The 18,806-nt window shown below is 38.8% G+C and overlaps 2 protein-coding genes across 7 annotated transcripts in view; both read left to right on the plus strand.

Annotated features, from left to right (window-relative positions):
• GREB1 (growth regulating estrogen receptor binding 1) overlaps window positions 1-10,090 on the plus strand; it is a 143,124-nt gene extending 133,034 nt beyond the window's left edge. For 3 of the 4 annotated variants that reach the window (XM_039331931.1, XM_039331934.1, XM_039331933.1), the window contains 6 exons: window positions 747-921; window positions 1,112-1,330; window positions 1,955-2,090; window positions 3,485-3,685; window positions 5,739-5,877; window positions 7,446-10,090. In XM_039331931.1, the coding sequence (XP_039187865.1) occupies window positions 747-921; window positions 1,112-1,330; window positions 1,955-2,090; window positions 3,485-3,685; window positions 5,739-5,877; window positions 7,446-7,609 (1,034 nt within the window). In that variant the 3' untranslated portion in view covers window positions 7,610-10,090. The remainder of the gene's footprint in view (window positions 1-746; window positions 922-1,111; window positions 1,331-1,954; window positions 2,091-3,484; window positions 3,686-5,738; window positions 5,878-7,445) is intronic. The other variant, XM_039331932.1, reaches the window with a different exon arrangement.
• Window positions 10,091-10,363: 273 nt separating this feature from the next.
• Window positions 10,364-18,806, plus strand: part of LPIN1 (lipin 1) — a 109,566-nt gene continuing 101,123 nt past the window's right edge. Inside the window, exon 1 of one of the 3 annotated variants that reach the window (XM_039331940.1) lies at window positions 10,364-10,729. In XM_039331940.1, the coding sequence (XP_039187874.1) occupies window positions 10,670-10,729 (60 nt within the window). In that variant the 5' untranslated portion in view covers window positions 10,364-10,669. The remainder of the gene's footprint in view (window positions 10,730-18,806) is intronic. The other 2 variants (XM_039331935.1, XM_039331937.1) reach the window with 2 other exon arrangements.

The following is an 18,806-nucleotide window of genomic DNA, read 5'->3' on the forward strand; positions in this document are numbered from 1 at the left end:
ACAAACGAAGCCAAACACTTTTTATTTGTCAGCTTGGTGGCCATGATATTACCGTATAACACTCTGAATGAAAAAAAAAATGTTATAAATATGTATTTTCAAATTATGACCGTGGATGATTTTGTGACTTAAATTTAATGCACAACTCACAAAGGCTATTTTGATTTGGTTATTGTACAAATGTAGTCATGGGTAGTAGATCCCATTAATGCAGTGGTTCTCAACCTTTTTAATGCCGTGACCCCCAAACCGATCGTAAGTTGAGAACTACTCAACCGGTCGTAAGTCGAGGACTACTCAACTGGTGCAGCACCGTTTGCAGAATGGGACTTTTGGCGGGCTCAGCAGGGCAGAGACAGCCTGGACAATTCCTATTGGCTTTTGAAAGCCAATTGAATTAGACTCTATTCAAGAGAGTCTATTCTATTGGCTTTCAAAAGCCAATAGAATAAAAGGGAGTAGCACAGCTAAGGAAAAGGGGGAAAAAATGGCGGACTGCATTGTTTGGCGACCCCCGTGAAATGGTCGTTCGACCCCAAATGGGGTCCCGACCCACAGGTTGAGAACCACTGCATTAATGTATCTGCTACAAGTCAGGTGAACAACCATCTAAATATATTGAGCAGCCCAAGAAAATGTTGATTGTGCGAGAACAATCTTTTCATATAGCTAAAGACATTGAGCTAAAATGAAACTTCCACTTTCCCTTATTGACAGCTCACTTTGCTTCTCTGGCTTGGTTATAGGAGCTGCTCACTTCCTAATAAAAGAGCTGTCTTACCATAATTTGGAGCTGGAACGAAATCGGCAGGAAGAACTCGGCATAAAGCCTCAAGACATTTGGCCTTTCATTGTCATCTCCGATGACTCCTGTGTGATGTGGAATGCTGTTGAAATTGATTGTTCTGGTGACAGAAAAAGGTAAATGGCTATTGCTTTGGGGTGGTGAGGCTTTTTCCCCCCTTAAATAGCAATAGCACTTAGACTTATATACCGCTTTACAGTGCTTTACAGCCCTCTCTAAGCAGTTTACAGAGTCAGCATATCGTCCTCCAACAATCTGGGTCCTAATACCTAATCTGACTTGAAATTACTTCCTGATCTCTTGCAGTGAATATACCTGGAGAGAAAAGAATATTTCCCTAAAGCAAATTCTTCAGCACATTGAATCAACTCCCAGTGTCACGCACTATGCCTTGATTGGCATGAGGAAATGGTCCAGTAAAACTAGAAGTGGAGATATCAAGGAGCCATTCTCATGTTGCCATGTGCATGACTTCATCATGCTGAATGTGGAGCTAACCCAGAATGTCCAGTATAACCAGAATAGGTGAGCCAAGTCTGATTCAGGGAGCCAGCTCCTCCCGGCCAGGTGACATATAGATTACAGTTTCTAGCATTTGCACCTGGTGTGGCAGACAGTCCCAATGGTTGGGTAACTTTAAGGGCAATTTTAATACATACAGTGGACAACAGATGGGAAGAAACTGAGTTGTATTGTGGTAGCTCATTCCATTATGCTTATTGATTCAGAAGGATGATGAATATTGTCCATTTTATGATTCTTCTTTAATTTAGGGTCAAATCTTTACAACATACTAAAGACATGTATCTGGCATACATTTTTTTAAAGGAATAAAAATAAGCCAAGAAGAACTGGAAAAAAATCAATTAGCACATTGTTTTTCTGCTACAGTAGTTTGGATCTGCATGAAATTGTGTGAACCATTTAATATCAGGAACAGTTTTTTCTTCTTCTTAGATATATCCCTGTGATGTCAGACCATCTCAGTTCCCTTGGACAAATATCAATTTCATGCCTTTTAAACAGGTCCTGTTACTATCGGTGCCAACCTTGGCCCATACAGTACAGTATTTCTATTGTATTCATAGGGGCTTTCTTTTAAAATCCACACTGTTCTTTAAATACTGAATCTCCTGCTCTTCCCAACAGATTTGTGTGTGATGATGTGGATTTCAATCTACGTGTCCACAGTGCAGGCTTGAGCATCTGCCGATTCAATCAATTTAGTGTCATGAAGAAACAAATAACAGTAGGAGGGCAAAGGTCCTTTCATATTAAATCAAAGGTGAGACTTCAGGAATGGAGGACTTACTAACTGCAAAGTTACACATTCAGTAGATTCTGAGGTTAAGCGATAGGATGATATAAATGGAGTTCCGATTTTAGGATCAGCTCATGCCTCCAAAACTACAACGTGATCCAGCTGAAGGGAATTCCAGTCAGCTGTTGCTCAAAGAGCAGGTGGCAACTGTACTAAGCAAGCCTTTGTACAACTGCAGCTTGTGCACCAGTTCCACCTATTCCTGGTTTGGGAGACTTTGGTCATGGACATTCGTGGCTTAGTTGCCTTCTAATTAGACTATTGCAACACCCGCTTGCACAGCCATCTGAAATTTGATTCAGAATGCAGCAGTGCCGTTAGTTAGAGGTGCAGCTCATTATGCCTATGTAACATCACTATTCTGCTCCCAACAGATTTTGAGGTGAGATTCAAGATTCTGGTTACCACCTTTAAAGTCCCACTGCACATATTCTCACAAGGAGGGAATGCTCCAGGTTCCCTCTTTTGAAATTTGCCACCTCATGCAACTTAGAAGTATGTGTCTTTTTGATTGCTGTTCCTCTGTTCTGGAATGATCTCACCTCCCCCCAGGCCCCCAGATATACACCAAACACCAACTCGATTTGTCTTTCGAAAAACTGTTAACACTTGCCCTTTGGGGGTGGGATTCAGTTAAATCAAGTCCCTTTTGGTTATCTAACTATTCCTATTCCTAAAAATCTATTACATGGATTTTTAAATTTATTTTTTATTATTTATATTTATATATAATTTATTATATATATATTTGCTTTTTGTGCATAGCACCCAAAGCCAAATTGTTTGCGCTGGGGAGTCTTATAAATCAATTGAAGGGTACTTGTGCTTTGGATCACCATATCTTCAAGATCAGTTGGCCCCAGTCCTGCAGGGCTTTTGTAAAAAGCATTGAAGATCTTTTTAGAGGTTTTTGTTATTGTTTTGGTTTGGTTTATCCGGTGACCATTGTAGGTTTTTATTAGTTGATAATATTGTTTTTTATTGTTCTCACCGGTTAAGTCGCATTCGCAAGATGTGTGGCCACAAAAAGTAATAAATCTTTGAAAAGATTTTTGTGTTTATTTGGGAAACAAGCAGTCAAAAGGCCCAGACAATCACAATCATGTCCCTATGCCAGAGTGATATCTAAGCTCTCAACATGCTTCTGAAAATGTTTCTTCATATTTGTATCTATGTGCATGTTTACATACATACTCTCAAATATGTGAGACATCTGAATTTATTTTTTTCCCTCAGTCAGTTATATAATTGTATTGTTGTATGTGATTTTTATTCAGTCACACGTATTTTTAACCTGATTTTGAAAAACCAGTGCTAAAAAATATAAATCGCTATCACACTCATTGTTTTCTTTTCAGGTGTCTGATAATTTAGTGAGTATTGGTCCAGCTCAATATATATGTGCCCCTGACAGCAAGCATACATTCTTGGCAGCGCCTGCTCAGTTGTTGCTTGAAAAATACCTCCAGTATCACAGCTATCGCTTCTTCCCCCTTTCACTGAAGAATTACAGCCACCCAGTGCTATCTGTGGATTGTTACCTTAATTTAGGACCACAGGTAATTAACTTACGTATTAATTAAAATACTGTATATAAATATAAAATACATGCATGTACTGGAGAAAGCAGTTATGTATGGAAGAGTTAGAGGTAAAAGGAAACCGGGCTGTCAAAGAACACAGTGGCTGGACACCATCAAAGCTAACACCAGCCAGAGCATAGAAAAACTCAAGTAGTGCAAGATTGAAAGAGTTGGATACAACTGAATGGATAAGAACAACGTCATCATCATCATCATCATTGCCATCATCATCGTCACATGTGCACATGCCCTTCAAATGCACCGTGTTTTCCCCAAAATAAGACCCAGTCTTATTTTTTTTTGCCTCCAAAAGAGGCCCCAGGTCTTATTTTTTTTTGGGGGGGGGTGTCTTTTCCAAGGCCTCACCCCAAAACTAGGGCTTATTTTTGGGGTAGGTCTTACTTTCGGGGAAACACGGTAGTTGAGTCTCAATTCCCAGCATTGTTCTTTATTGCTCATCCTGCCTCTAGGATTGTTATTTCACAGTACCTGGATGGCTACAGGCTACCCATGTCTGATGTGGAATCTGAGAAGTGGACTCTGCCTGCTACTTGATATCTGAGCTATCGGTCTCTTAATTTATTTGGTTATTAAACGTGTATCCCGCCACAGTCACCAAAACATCTTGGAAGCTCATGAAGATAAGCAAATATTGTAGCACGACAAGAACATTTTATAAATGCAATTCCTTCCCACCCCGCTTTCCTCCAATACATTCTAGGAGTACTAAAAACCTTCTGGAAAAGCCTTGTTTTCAACATGTTCCAGAAGGCAGATAATATTGGAGACAAACAAGCATCTAAGAGGCCATTCCAGAAGGTTGGCCTGATTACCAATAAACAATGCTCCTGGGTTTTGGACCTCTTCACCTCCCAGAAACAGAGAGGAACCAACTGTTTTTCCTGGCATGATTGAAGTGGTTGGGCTTTGCCCCTTTTTTTTTTCAGAAAAAGCAAGTGTGCCATTCCAAGCGGAATAGCTGAATAGCAGTACCAGTGCAGCTACCTGCTATAATGGGTTTTTCCCACTTTTCCAGAATGAGGCAGCAACCAAGTGTTATGGAGTAACTTATCTATGGGTGCATTAGGATAGATCCCTCGCCAGTGACAAATGTTTGCTGCAAAGGAGTCTTCAAACTTGGCCATTTTCTGACTTGTGGACTTCAACTCCCAGAATTCCTCAGCCAGGCGTGCTGCAGAGGAAACAATAAAATAAGAGAAAGGCAGTGGCAAAAAAAGAAAAGGGGAGGCTATTGTTTTGATTACACATGATTAGGGATGATGCCAGGCTCCTAAGAGAGCCAGCCTCTGCAGTTTAGCTAAATTTAATTTAATGTTATTAAGTTAAATGAGAGGGGATTTGTATAACTTCTCTTTAAAGGCCATTCAGTCATGAAATGACTACATAAACCTAAGAAAAAAAAGAATTTATCCTAAGTGTAGCATGTCAAATTATTTATAAAATTAAAAAAGATACTGTACGTGCTAACTATAGGAGAGCAGTGATGAGAACAAGCATGTGCTAATTGATGTGGTTCCGGCTAATGAAACATTCCAAAGAACTTCCAGGCATTTATTTTCCTAAAAGTCTTTTATTGTTACAAAATGTCGGCACAGGCACAACGGAGGGATGCTAGGATCTAAGTTCTCTTCCTCTGAGCAGTTAAATTATCAGTATGTTCCCTCCCTAAATTAGCCATCATATCTCACATTACCCAATTAGTGTGGTCAAATGTTTTCTTCCTCTTTCTTTCCCATCCCAACCCCCCTTCTGCTCTGTATTAACCCCATATTTACCAGACAATTCTACATATTGTCAAAAGCAAGAATATACAATATTTGCAGCGTTGACATTAATATTTGGAAAAATGGATTCATTTATCCACAATAAATGGATTCCATAATACCCTGCACAATCTGAAACCACTGTCGATGTTTTCTGTGGCCATAACTGTTTAGTAAATGCTAACCTGAATTGTCTCTGGATGGGAGAGTAAACCATTCTTGCCGTTTTGTTCCTCTTGCAACAGATTGCAGTTTGTTATGTTAGTTCCCGGCCTCATTCTATGAATGTCAGCTGCTCTGAGATGATATTCAGTGGACTCTTGCTGTATCTCTGTGATTCCTTTGTTGTAGCCAGCTTCTTGAAGAAATTCCACTTTTTGAAAGGTAAGAGGTTGCTGTTGTGACTTGACATCTTTGAGGCAGGCAGACAGGAAGGACAAAAGCATTTGTGTTTCTGATACTTGAACTTTCCTATCTGAAAAACTACTCAGGGAAAAAAAAGAAGCCTTCCAGAAGAAACATCTATTCAGTGCAGGAATAGATTGGCTTCCTGGGAACAAGGAACCTGATCTGTTTTTAAAATAGCATTTTGACTAATCTAATTGCCGACAAGGAAATTAAATGTTCTACAAGGAATACTGTTATATACCCTAATTGTTCTGATGGTTCCTTCCTTCCTTCCTTCCTTCCTTCCTTCCTTCCTTCCTTCCTTCCTTCCTTCCTTCCTTCCTTCCTTCCTTCCTTCCTTCCTTCCTTCCTTCCTTCTTTCCTTTCTTCCTTCCTTCCTCCCTCCCTCCCTCCCTCCCTCCCTTCCCAAAAAATCTTTCTTATATTGGAAATTATTTTGGTTTTCTTCTCTTTTCTTTATTTCAACAAGAAACCAAATAAATATTTAATAATAATTGAAAATTGGTTGGAACCAGGTTTTCTTAATATTACCACATATCTATGATTGTCAGTTCTTGCTTCCTTGGTGCTAAATATGCAACCTTTTCCTTAAAGCTAAGGCTGTGACTTTTCCTCAGACCTCTCTTTTCATTTACATCTCCCAAATCTCTTTCCCTTTAGTTTCATACATCTCCCCACCTTCCCAGGAATGTAAACTGCAGGAGGTGCCCTGCATTGTATGTCTGGATTGACTGCTCTAATACCCACTCATTCCAAATACTATATTCAGCAAGTGGAAGGAGATAGGAATTATTTTGCCACCTATGAAAAGTATCCTATGAGGCAGAGAGGGCAAGAAAGCAGGAGACAAGCATATCTTTAAGACAGGGGTGTCAAACTGCCGGCCCGTGGGACAGTTGCACCCCAACTCCAGTATTGCAAAAAAAAAGTCACAATACATCACATGATGTGGCGAGTTTGACACCCGTCCTCTAAGAGATTGCTTGGTGCCTCTTGATTGCTAAAAAGTTGTCCTTTCAGCACTTCTCCTTTTGACTGATACTATCTTTTAAATGATTCCATAATTGAGAGCTGGGGTTTGGGTTCAGGGTGTTGTGTATGATTTTTTTTTAGCTCAGAAAGTTATATATATGTGGGGGTCCTTGGTGCTCTCTGAGCTTGGTTGTTTTCTTGCAGATGTTTCATTACCCAATTAGGTAACATAATCAGTGCTAGAAGAGAGTGGGGGGTTTTCTCTCTATTTATGTGGTTTATGGCTGGCCCTACCAGTGTTGGTGGGAGTGTTCTTAGTGGTTCCTTGATTAGGTTCCATAATTAATACTGACCAATACTGACTGGGCAAGCCTCTAATATATAAAAAGAGAACTAACCACATTCCCTTCTAGCACTGATGATATTACCTAGTTGGATAATGAAACATCTGCAAGAAAACAACCAAGCTCAGAGAGCACCAAGGACTCTATAGTTCAACCCTGAGCTACTAATATTTTCTTCTATTAGTTATGTATATGTAACACAAATGCTAATAACAATAATTCCCACAGGGGCCACCTTATGTGTCATTTGCCAAGACAGGAACTCCCTTCGCCAAACTGTTGTCCGGCTAGAACTGGAAGATGAGTGGCAATTCCGGCTAAGAGACGAGTTTCAAACCGCCAATGCCAAAGAAGACAGGCCCCTCTTTTTTTTAACAGGACGGCATATTTGATAAGAAATCATCCAACATCTTCAAGGAGACTCTTCCAACTAAAAATAAGTTGTGAAAATAGTGATGGTGGGGCAACTTAAATGTTCAGCTGAAGTTTCAAAAAAAAAAACAACAACAACAAAAAACCCACCATGTAGACAAAACATGTAGGCAAATTTGAAATATCTGTATTATAATTCTATTTTATTTGACACACTTGTGTTTATAATTTCAGACTATGTCAGTATCTTTTATAATTTAAGATGTTTAAGCTGTTCGTTCTGTGTCAGTAGCAGAGTGGAATTGCTGCTTGTTGTAGCTGAATTGCTTATAGGCTCTCCTTGCCTTTGTTTTGGTTGTATAAATTATAGAGATGATTTTGTCATGAAATATTTGGGGTGGTATAGTTCAACATTTAGAAGTAGATTGCCTTCTTAACCTTTTGTCGAATTAGAAGTCAGTAGACAAGAAAATGCTCCATTCTTAGTATACAATGCAGCTGATAAGTGAACAACTATGTGAAAAGATTTGGATAAAGTGCTAAAGGCAAAAATGAACTGGGCAGTTTTTCCCCTGCAAGCCCCAGTGAAATGAACGGGAAATGGGAAGAGCATGGCAGTGTGTATCAGACTTAGTAGGAATTGCAGAAAAGAACTGTCCAAGGGATTGTGCCTTATATTTCCATTTTAATGAAAATGGACGCTTAGCCCTTTACCCTTCTAGTAATTTTCCACAATCGCCCCTTGCTATTGCTGAGATGATGCAAAACCCGTCCTCATTACATTGGATAGGCCGCAAGACAGAGTGGATGATTCTAGAAGATTCTACTGTAATGATTTTCCTCATCCTTGTCTCAGAATCGTTGTTTGTTCAACATAATCTTTGAAGTGGAGGCATTTATAGGACACTGGTAAGGAGATAGTTCCTTTCCAGTTTCCTCAATGCCTTCAACAACGACAGGGCTTTTAATACCTAATCTCATTGGAAAAGAGACAGAGGGAAATATTCAGGGAGATATTCAGAGATGTGTCACCTTGAAAGTAGCCTATATTGAACTATATATCACAAATATCAACAGTTGACCACAGGACATGTTTTATGACATTTTGTATTATGTCACAAATGCTTTATGATAACTTTTATGTATAAAATGTTTTATAAAATTTGCCAGATTTCAAGTCCACAGGAGTCATGGGCCTAGATTTTGGACATATTTTATAAATTAGCTCTTTTGAAGTACCTTCATTCAATAACTGTTGCCTACAACACACTGTTTCATCCACTAAAGATACACAGACAAACAGGAGAGTTTTAGTAGTACTGAATGTTAGACAACTCATGACCTGTTGGATCTTTGTTTCAAAGATATTTGCTTTCCAGATTCCCTAAAAACCTTCAAAAATGGTAGAACTTCTAATGCAATGGAAAAGTGTTTAAAAATTCAGGGATATATTCAGAGATGTATCTGCCTTGAAAGTAGCCCATGTTGGACTGTACAGCACAAACATCAGCAGTTGGCCACAGAGATGTTTTCCTAGGGTTAAACCAGCAGAGGGGAACCACCTCCGCAGACGGTGCAATTTGAAGTTCAATTCTTTTTCTGCTTATAACAGTATTTACAATTATCAGCACTGGAATGAGGATAAGGAATCATCAGAAGGTTAAATGCTGGAAAACTTCATCTGTCAAAGGACTTGGCAATGAATCACAACAGGAAAAGGACAAATTGATTGTCCTATCTAACTCTTTGATGGGCAATGAGTTCTTCATTTTTTAAAAGTTTTAATTAAAATTAAAGTGTCTAATTTTCAGGAACATTCTTGTAAAGGAACATGACACTGCTTGTAATTCATGCTTGTAATTCAATTTCTTCAGTGGCAAAAAGTGTTAAGCACTTCATCTATATTGACTGAGATCTGTTCAGAGATAAGCACTTTTAAATCCCACTGTTTTAAAAAAAGAAAACCATGCCTGCACTACTTAAATTAAGGAGTCTGGTCATTGCCTTCTTTTTTTTTAGCAGAGCCCACATTGATTGTGCACCATAACCCAAAGATACACTTATGAAATCTGGCTCAGCGGAAGTTGGTGGATTCCCCCTCCCCTCCCAGTGAAATAAAATAATGCAAATGCAATGTCCCATATTTGATAATTTGGAGAATTTGATTATTTCTTTCGGGAACAAAACCACGAGAGCTTTGAACAATGTTAAAGAATAAATCTATTACAGAGAGTTACAATTGTGCAACCACAAAACAGTTCATAGCATCGTGTCTGAAACAACTTGTTATACAAGAAAGTTTGTTTGCTGCTGTTACTATTTTTAGTGGGTCAGGGCTATAGGAAATACATCACAATGTCCCATGCTAAATGGTATTTTTGCCAATTTCCATAACCAGATTCACATGACCTCCAAATGGCTTCTGCTGCCCTCTGGTTTATAAGGTTCATCTTGGATGAATAATCATATTTTTAAATATTAGAAATTTTTATCATAGTCTAGTACAGGGGTAGGCAACCTTGTCTCTTTTATGACTCGTGGACTTCAACTCCCAGAATTCCTGAGCCAGCCAAGCATGGCTGGCTCAGGAATTCTGGGAGTTGAAGTCCACGAGTCATAAAAGAGACAAGGTTGCCTACCCCTGGTCTAGTAGAACCCCAGTGGTTCTTTTTTTTTTTTTTTGAACAATACCACAGTTATCAACTTCCATCTTGCACCACATCCCCTTCCTCGCCCTTAATGAAAAAATAAATCTGAATTGTTCATCCTGATGCAAGACGTTGGTAGTTATTTTTCTCCGGACACGTAAACACCTTTTCCAGGAGGCTTATGACTTAACAGGGCTACTTGAAGAGTCAGCTGCCAAGCCAGCGGGTACCAGATTACAGAGCTCATGTTTCTCTTCCAGGCTAAGGTTCCAAAAACATGAGCAGGCTAAACTAGCAAGCAAACAGACGCGTTGGGGAAATTATTCTGTCTGCATCTTTGTTGTCAACGGCGTGTTGCTTTAAGGCAGGATTTTTGTTTCAGGTTGAAACTTAAATCAGTGCTAGCGTCCTTGGCAGCATAACCCTCTGGCAATGGAGGAAGAGAATCATCTCAAGATGCCATCGGAAGATACTGAGTCCCCTTGGTCCTGGGTAAGGCCTCCTGACCTAGAGCAGAAATTAGATGCTGGAATTAGAGGACAGCTTGGCTTTTCATTTGCAGATTACAGGCTCAGAGCGCAATCCTGGCCATACTGATTCAAAGCAAAGCTGTGTTGAATTGGTGCAAATGGGTAGAGGGGTTTCTTTGCTTCCTTTAGTTTTCAGCTGGGCAAAAGAATAGAAGTGCAGCAGAGAAGGGAGGAAAGATGCATCCTTATATATATTTGTTTCATTTTCTTTCAAATTGTTATTGGGTGCCATTCTACTAGACAAGCCTGTCTCTTGAAAAACTATTTTCCTCATCTTAACGTAGTTGGACTATAGAGAGACATTAGTTTGGAGGCATGTTTGGCCAGCTAAAGTATAATTTCATTCTCGGTGTTGCAATTTTTGTATACCTAAAAGACAGCAAAATGTTAAACACTGCTCTGAGATGGATCTTGCTTTCTGGAAAAAAAAAAAGTGAACTGCTACTCTTTTTGAAAAATAACAATAGGAATATTTTGCTTGGATGTTGTAAGCTTCATTCCATATCACTCCTACAAACCTTTATATTAGGGAAAGGCAGGAAGTTTGGATGACATTTGAAAGGTTTGCAAGGTTTTCTGACTCCTGGTGGTCTAATAATAGCAACTCCTAAAAAGCCTTGCCTCGTTCCTAAATACAATTATTGGAGGCGGCAGACTAGTTAGATTGAATTTTTATATGGGAAGAACTTGCAAGTTTGCATTTTGGATGCATCACAAATTTCTGGGGTGAGTTAAAATGCATCCTGCACCTTAATTCCTCCTGTTTTGTTGTCTATCTGAGCCACAGTTTGCCACTTAGCTCAGTTCATTAAGCCTCTGATAAATGAAATAGATTTTGTCAACAAAAAGTGTGTCCCAGTTGTCTACTTCTATTAAGATTTATGAAGGGGAAGTAAATACATGTAGGATTTTTTCTCTTGTTGGGAAATGCTTTTTCAATCTTTCTTGATGGGTCTGATCAGAACAGTACAGTCCATAATAGACAATGAAGACTTTTCTACAGATAGTGATGTGAATTTGACAGTCATGGTGTATGTGGAATATGAATAAAAGGATACCAAAGCTCTGTAATGCTTATTTTCAGGTGATAAATAAGTGATTCAGCACAAAAATAATATTGAGTCTTCTTCTGTTGGAGTTAGTCTTGCTAAATATCTTAATGATGGATGAACTTATACGTAAAGAGCAGCAATAAGGATTTGGTGAAGATATAAGATTTTTTTACCTTTGTGTGGTATGGTAGGTGAAAACTATAAATACACAATATCTTTAAAAACTATAAATACACAATATCTTTAAAGTAAAGATATAGGAATATGATAGATATTCCTATATCTTTACTCTCTCTCTCTCTCTCTCTCTCTCTCTCTCTCTCTCTCTCTCACTCACACACACACACACACAGACAAACACACATTTTTGGAACCACTCATTCACCTCACAGGCATTCGGGCTGGTGTACAGTAAAATAGTAAAACAGGAAAGAAAATTAAAATTTAAATGGAGGCAATGGTGATTAAAAACAATGAAAAAAATTAATTAAAAGACAAAGGGTCCCTACCAGCCTGATGGTGCCATTCTCCTCTGCATTTCCCAAGCAAGAGCGCAGTGTCACGTTTTCATACCTTTCAGGTATGAAGGCCACCTCCCAAGTTCACAGCAAGAAAGAACTTTCAACAGAGAAAACCGGCAGTCCTCAACGTTTGACCACAATTGAGCCCAAAACTTATGGTGCTAAGTGAAAAATTTGTTAAGTGAGTTTTGCCTCATTTTATGACCTTACTTGCCACAATTATTAAGTGAATCACTGCAGCTGTTAAATTAGTAACACAGTTAAGTGAATCACATGCCCCAGGGACAGTGCAACTGTCATAAATGTGAGTGAGTTGTCAAGCATCCGAATGTAAATCACGGGACCATGCGGGTGCATGGCCATAAGTGTGAAAAATGGTCATAAGTGTGAAAAATGGTCATAAGTCACTTTTTTTCAGAGCCACTGTAACTTTGAACTGTCACTAAGTGAACTCTTATAAATCGAGGACTACCTTTATAAGAAGCTCAGGGTTGAAATGTGCTGGTGCTTTCTGAGCTGGGTGTTTGCTTGCCAACAGTTCATTACCCAACTAGGCAGCCTTACCAGTGAGTTTGCACAGTGTCAGAGGATTCTGGGAGAGCGAAGAGCAGCTCACCACAACTTGCAGAGAGGGAACTAGGGCTTCATCTCATTGGATCAAACGAGTGGCCTGGAAACTACCTCACAAAGAACTTTTGCATACCACCAGAGGATTCTGGGAGGCTGAAGAAGGGGTCACCATGACTAACAGAAGTGGAGCTTTGCCTCATTGGCTCAAACTAGCAAAGTATAAACAATCCCAACGGGGAGATTTGTGTAACGTCAGAACGCTCTGGGAAACTAAAGAGGAATTTAGCATTACTCATTACTCTTGTTGGCTTGGGGTTATTGCATATTTTGATTTATTTAGCATGGTTTTGAGAGCTTTTGTTCATTTGTATACCTTGATTGTTACTGGGGTATATTTTGATGCAGGGCTGTGTTATCCTTTTCAGAACTTGTGTTGTAGTGAGTTACACCTCCCCCACCCCACTCAGTAGCATTGTTGTGATCTAGCTAGGCAAGGAAATGTCTGCAAACAAACAACCCAGCTCAGAGAGCACCAAGGACACCCCCCCACACACACACACAAGTACTTGAAGCACTTCAGATGTTCTTTAGATTTGGCACTATAAAGATAAATATAAGACAGAAATGTAAATAATGTCGGGGCTTGAAAATATTGCCAAAATGGAGCTGATGGGTCAGGTGAATCCTAATTTATGGCAGGAAATTGATATTTTCAGTAGGTAACCCTGACCCTCATGGCTGTAGATGGCCTGAGTCATTTTAGTGTATGTGACCCAGAATGGCAAAGAGAAGGAAAATTCAAATGATGCGGCCATGACATTGAACATTATAATCATAACTTCAGTAACCGATGACTTGCTATCTTTGGCATCTCAAACTGACAGCTGTGCCATAATATATTTGGCCTATTCACTTGCTTTTCACTGAAAGCCTGCATTTAATCTACTGTCTCCCTTTTGTGTTTTATCCCAGACATCAACAACGGTGATCACAGCAGCATCTGTTGCTGTATGTTTTATTTTATTTATTGTTAGATATTGCTTTCAGCTTTCCTTTCCTGTGACACCTTTTTGAAAAACAAAGCTTAGAATAATCCCAAAGCAGAAAGATAATAGACAATGTACAATGTATTAGTACACTAAGATGCAATTTGCAAAACAAAGTAAGAAAAAAATATTTTCCTTGGGAAAGACAGTAAATCTTTCCACTGGAAAGCTTAAGTAACATCTTTCAGAAGTCTGCCAGTCTTGAATTAGTGTGACAGGGGAATTAAATTATTCCTTTGGACTTGGGTTTCATCAGGTGATTCAATGGCACATAGATTTGGCTGCCTTGATTCTGCAAACTTGATATGGATCAGTAAATTCCTGGGAAGAATTTTTGGAAGCAGATTTTCTTCTACTCTATTTAAACCCTGTTAGACTGGACAAATATCCTGAAAGGCAGCACAATATTAGACAAAGTGAAAGAACCTCTAAATTCCTTCTATATCAATGCCCACATACAGATCTCTGAGTTGCGGGATGGAACAATGATAAACAGGTGTCATTTCACAACTTAGCAGTCTAAGAAAAAATTGTTTGGGTTGAGGTCTAGTTTCACAGCAACACTCAAGATGCTGTTCTAGATGGCACCAAACTGAAATAAAAAGCAATTTATTAATTGTTAATAAATAATTTATCCATTACATAGTTGTAAAAAAGTACTGAAGCGATTTACTTAATTTTATTTCTCATGACAATAATTCAGTGGAATTAGCTTGAAACAAACATTTCCCATACATTGTTCTTACTAAAAGATAGAACTGCCTGTTTATCCACCTAGAAATACTAATTTGTATGTCTGTGCGGACCGACACACACATAACAAAATCAGTCAGTTTTTACAACCATGCACTACAACAAAATACATATATAATTACACATCTTCCACTTATATATGCATTCCCCACATTATTTTTCTATTTACAATGCTTAAGTAAAAGATGTCCTGTGTTGAATATGATCCTAAGGCTATATAAATACCAAACGGAACAGGAGAAAATGGGGGTTATTTATCACAATATTTTTAAAAGTTGTATGTTTAGAATTTAAATTTAAATATTCCCAGCGATTACATTCTGAAAACCCATACTAGTTCTCATAGGTCTGGATTCATAGCTCCCTATGTTGCATTTTTCTAAAATGCACTTTTTAAAAATCTCATGAAACCTTAGATTTCTTGGTTTCAAATTGTGAGAAACAATGTTTTTAATCACTAAGCCAGGGGTAGGCAAGCTCGGCTCTTTTATGACTCATGGACTTCAATTGAAGTCAAGCAACCATCATTGTTTGTATGTGTGTGTCATTTTTTCATCATGGTTAAATTTGCTGAAGATGAAAAGTTGAAACTTGTCAAAGTAAACAGAGCAGACAAGAAGAAGGAAGAAAGTTTTGAACTGTCATGGATGACCAAATCAAAGGCTCTTCAGGATTATACAAGGTCCAGATTGCCCACTCTTGATCAAAAGAAAGGACAAATGTTCCTCATCTAGTGCCTTTTTTTATTTATTTTATCTGTTGCTGCTCTGTTGTATAGGTAGCCCTCGACTTACAATCACAATTGAGATTAGAATTTCCGTTTGCTAAGCAAGGTGGTTGTTAAGTAAGTCATGCTCCATTTTACAACTATTTTACAACTATTTTGATTCATTTTTGCTAAGTGAATATTACAACCCCTAAGTGAATCAGGCAGTTGTTAAGCAAATCCATCTTCCCCCATTGACTTTGCTTGTCAGAAGCAGGCTGGGAAAGTTGCAAATTGCAATCATATGACCCTGGGATGCTGCCAATGTCACAAATATGCTTGCCAAGTGCCTGAATTTAATTCTGTCACCATGGGAATGCTGCAATGGTTATAAGTGTGAGGGCCAATCATAAATCACTTTTTTTTCCAGTGTGGTTGTAATTTAAAATAGCCAGCAAACAAATGGTTGAAGGTACTGTAATGGTTCCTGGGGCCATGTCACAATTCAGTGATAGACATTCCTGAGAGAAATGGCTTCAGAGACTGCTGCCTACTCTACTGCCATTTTGGCAGCTGCTGCCACCCACAATAATTATAGCCAGCTTGGTTTAGTACAGTGATGGCAAACCTTTTAGAGACTGAGTGGGACAAAAGGTGTTCCAGCTGTTGCTGGAGGTCCAGATGTAGCAGCACCAATAAGCAGCTCTATAGGTCATAGAAGTAAGAGAGGTCTGCAGTCATTCCTGAACTGCCACGATCTGTTCACAAGTTATGATCATACTCGAACTTGCTCTTCTAGATTTTCGGTCAGGACACAGGATGTCCTCAGCTCACCTTCTGAGACCCCTATATAAGCAGACCCTTATTATTGCTAGATTTGGCAATTTGTAGGTGTTGTGTACTGGGCCTGCTGAAGCATTTCAGCAGGCCCAGAAATGTTGCAAACGGTCCCGGGCAACCGAAAAGCTGCCCGGGACCAGACTGGCTGGTGCCGGACTTGTGCGCATGCACAAGGCGTGAAAAAAGGTTCTTCCCTATTGGCTGGACTGCCTGGGTTTGGGAGACTATAAAAGGCCTGCGTGCCTGCTTCGTTGCGATTCGAGTTGAGGAATGAATAAAGAAGTACTTGATTATAACATGAGTCTTGCTTCAATGCCGCAAACTCCAAAACATAAAAATGGCTACGAGGATGGGATCGCTGCAAGGAAGAAGGCAAGAAAAAGAGGGTAAGCCTCATCTGAAGACCCTGAAGCCTGGGAAGTCAGCGTCCAGCTCTGCACTCACCTGCCAGTACAGCATCGCTGGAGGTGAGCTTGGCAAACGGGCTCTTCCCCCAACGAAGGCTTGCAGCGAGGCATTCCAAAGCTGAAGAAATCGAAGATAAGATGCTTGGCAGAATTGCTGAGTCAACATATTATATTTTTTGCCCTGGTTCTAGATCTAGGAATGTGACATCAAATCTCATTGACTCACAAAGTTGAGAGGATAGTCTTTTTCTCTGAAATTTAGGAATAACTCTTACATGAAAATGCCCGTGTGACTGTATAGCAAGTATTTTTTAGTAAATATCTTTTGCAACAGAAGGAACATCTCTCAAAAACTATGGGCAACCATGAGCGTCCTCAGAAATTGAAGCTGAGAATTCTATTTTGTGACTTCGTTAGAGCACCACTTTTCCACTTGAGTCCATTGTCAATGTAAGAGTCATTCTTACTTTTTCCTTGCATGTGGACCTTCATCATTTATATGAGGGACTATCATTTATAATGTAGACAGTACATCATAGAGAGTGTATCTTATACATCACATTGCATGAAATATATATTATATTTAGATGATATCATTATCGTAAAGCTGGAAAGGTACATTCTGCAAGCAGACAGAAACTTCATCCATAAGCTTCTAAAAAGCTCTTTCATAATGACTCTTTTATTTATTATTATTTCCATTTATGAAATTTATTTGATGCCCATCTTGTATCAAAACAACTCTGTTAACGATAAACTTGGAATTAAAACAACTTTGCCCATACTAGTATAATAGAGTTTCGACACTGCATTTTAAATGGAAGTAGTTCCTTTTCTGTCCATAATTCTCTCTGGAAAATTTCAAGATGTGGCAGCATAAAATACTAGTTCATTCTCTTCAAATAAATAGGTTCCAATATCATCCTTAATTGTATCAGTTTACAGACCAACTGACTTATGACTGTCAAAAGATATTGAATGATCAGGTCCTTGGTATACATTTCAGCTTCAATAGTCTGTATTGCACAACATCACAGCTTGCTGATGTTCTGGAGACCTTGAAGCTTGCTGTTTTTTACCACAAAATTCTGCAAAAGTACTGTCAATTTTACCTTTCTTGGAAGACTTTGGGATATTGCACAGAACCCCAACATCTAAAACATTTTATCTCTCTCATGGGAGTGCTATGTCTGATAAAAATCTTAAAGTGATCCTAATCAGACTAATAAAAATGTTAACTGTGATATTCAACAGAAACAATCTTGAACTGAACAGTTTGTTTTGTTATATTTAATCCTTTTAGCAGGAGCTGTTTCCAACACTTGACACTAAATATTATGTGTTTCTGGAATCTTGGCTGTGATAATATTATTTTCTCATTTTTCTATTGAAAAAAAAAACCCTACATTAAAGGATCTAAGCTCAAATGGCAAAAAATGAAAACAATTCCTTTCCACATTATATTAAATGATGATCTTCACATTTCAAGATCCATCCTTTTCATCCAAACAATTAAAAAAACCTCACATCTTAGTCTTGCTAGTGGTGGAGATAATGTAATACTATCTATATACAATCTTACTGAGATATTAAAAAACAAAGAGGTCCCTGTGGATTTTACTCCACTAATTGTTGCTGACTACAGGGAGCGGTGCTTGTCTACGTTTCAAGGCCACTGAGACAGCGCTCTCCAAAGACATTTCTGTGGTCATGTGGCCAATACTGTATGACATCACGGAGCACTGTTACTTTCCCCCTGAAATTGTACCTACTTATCTACTTGCATTTACATGCTTTTAAATTGCTAGGTTGGCAGGAGCTGGGGAGAGGATGGGAGCTCATCCTATCACATGGTGCTCGGGTCTCCAACCTGGGCTGCTGGCTTTCCAGCTAACAAACCCAGCGTCTTAACGGCTGAGCCACCGTGTCACCTTCACTGAGATAGTATGGGTCCAAGCATATTTTCAATTTTCCATTTTTGTTTTCTCTCATAGTTAGGCTACTTATTCATGGGTCTTATGTTTTTAGATATTGTTCCCATATTTTGCACACGACAGAAAATATCTCATTCTATTAAATTAAGAATACATCAAATTAAAAATATCTTTTAATTTACCAGACAGTTTTCTCTTCCTATGTGACAG

This window comes from Crotalus tigris, unplaced genomic scaffold (assembly GCF_016545835.1).
Source record: "Crotalus tigris isolate CLP2741 ecotype Arizona unplaced genomic scaffold, ASM1654583v1 scf7180000024439.5362192, whole genome shotgun sequence".
In the NCBI taxonomy this organism is placed as follows: domain Eukaryota; kingdom Metazoa; phylum Chordata; class Lepidosauria; order Squamata; family Viperidae; genus Crotalus; species Crotalus tigris.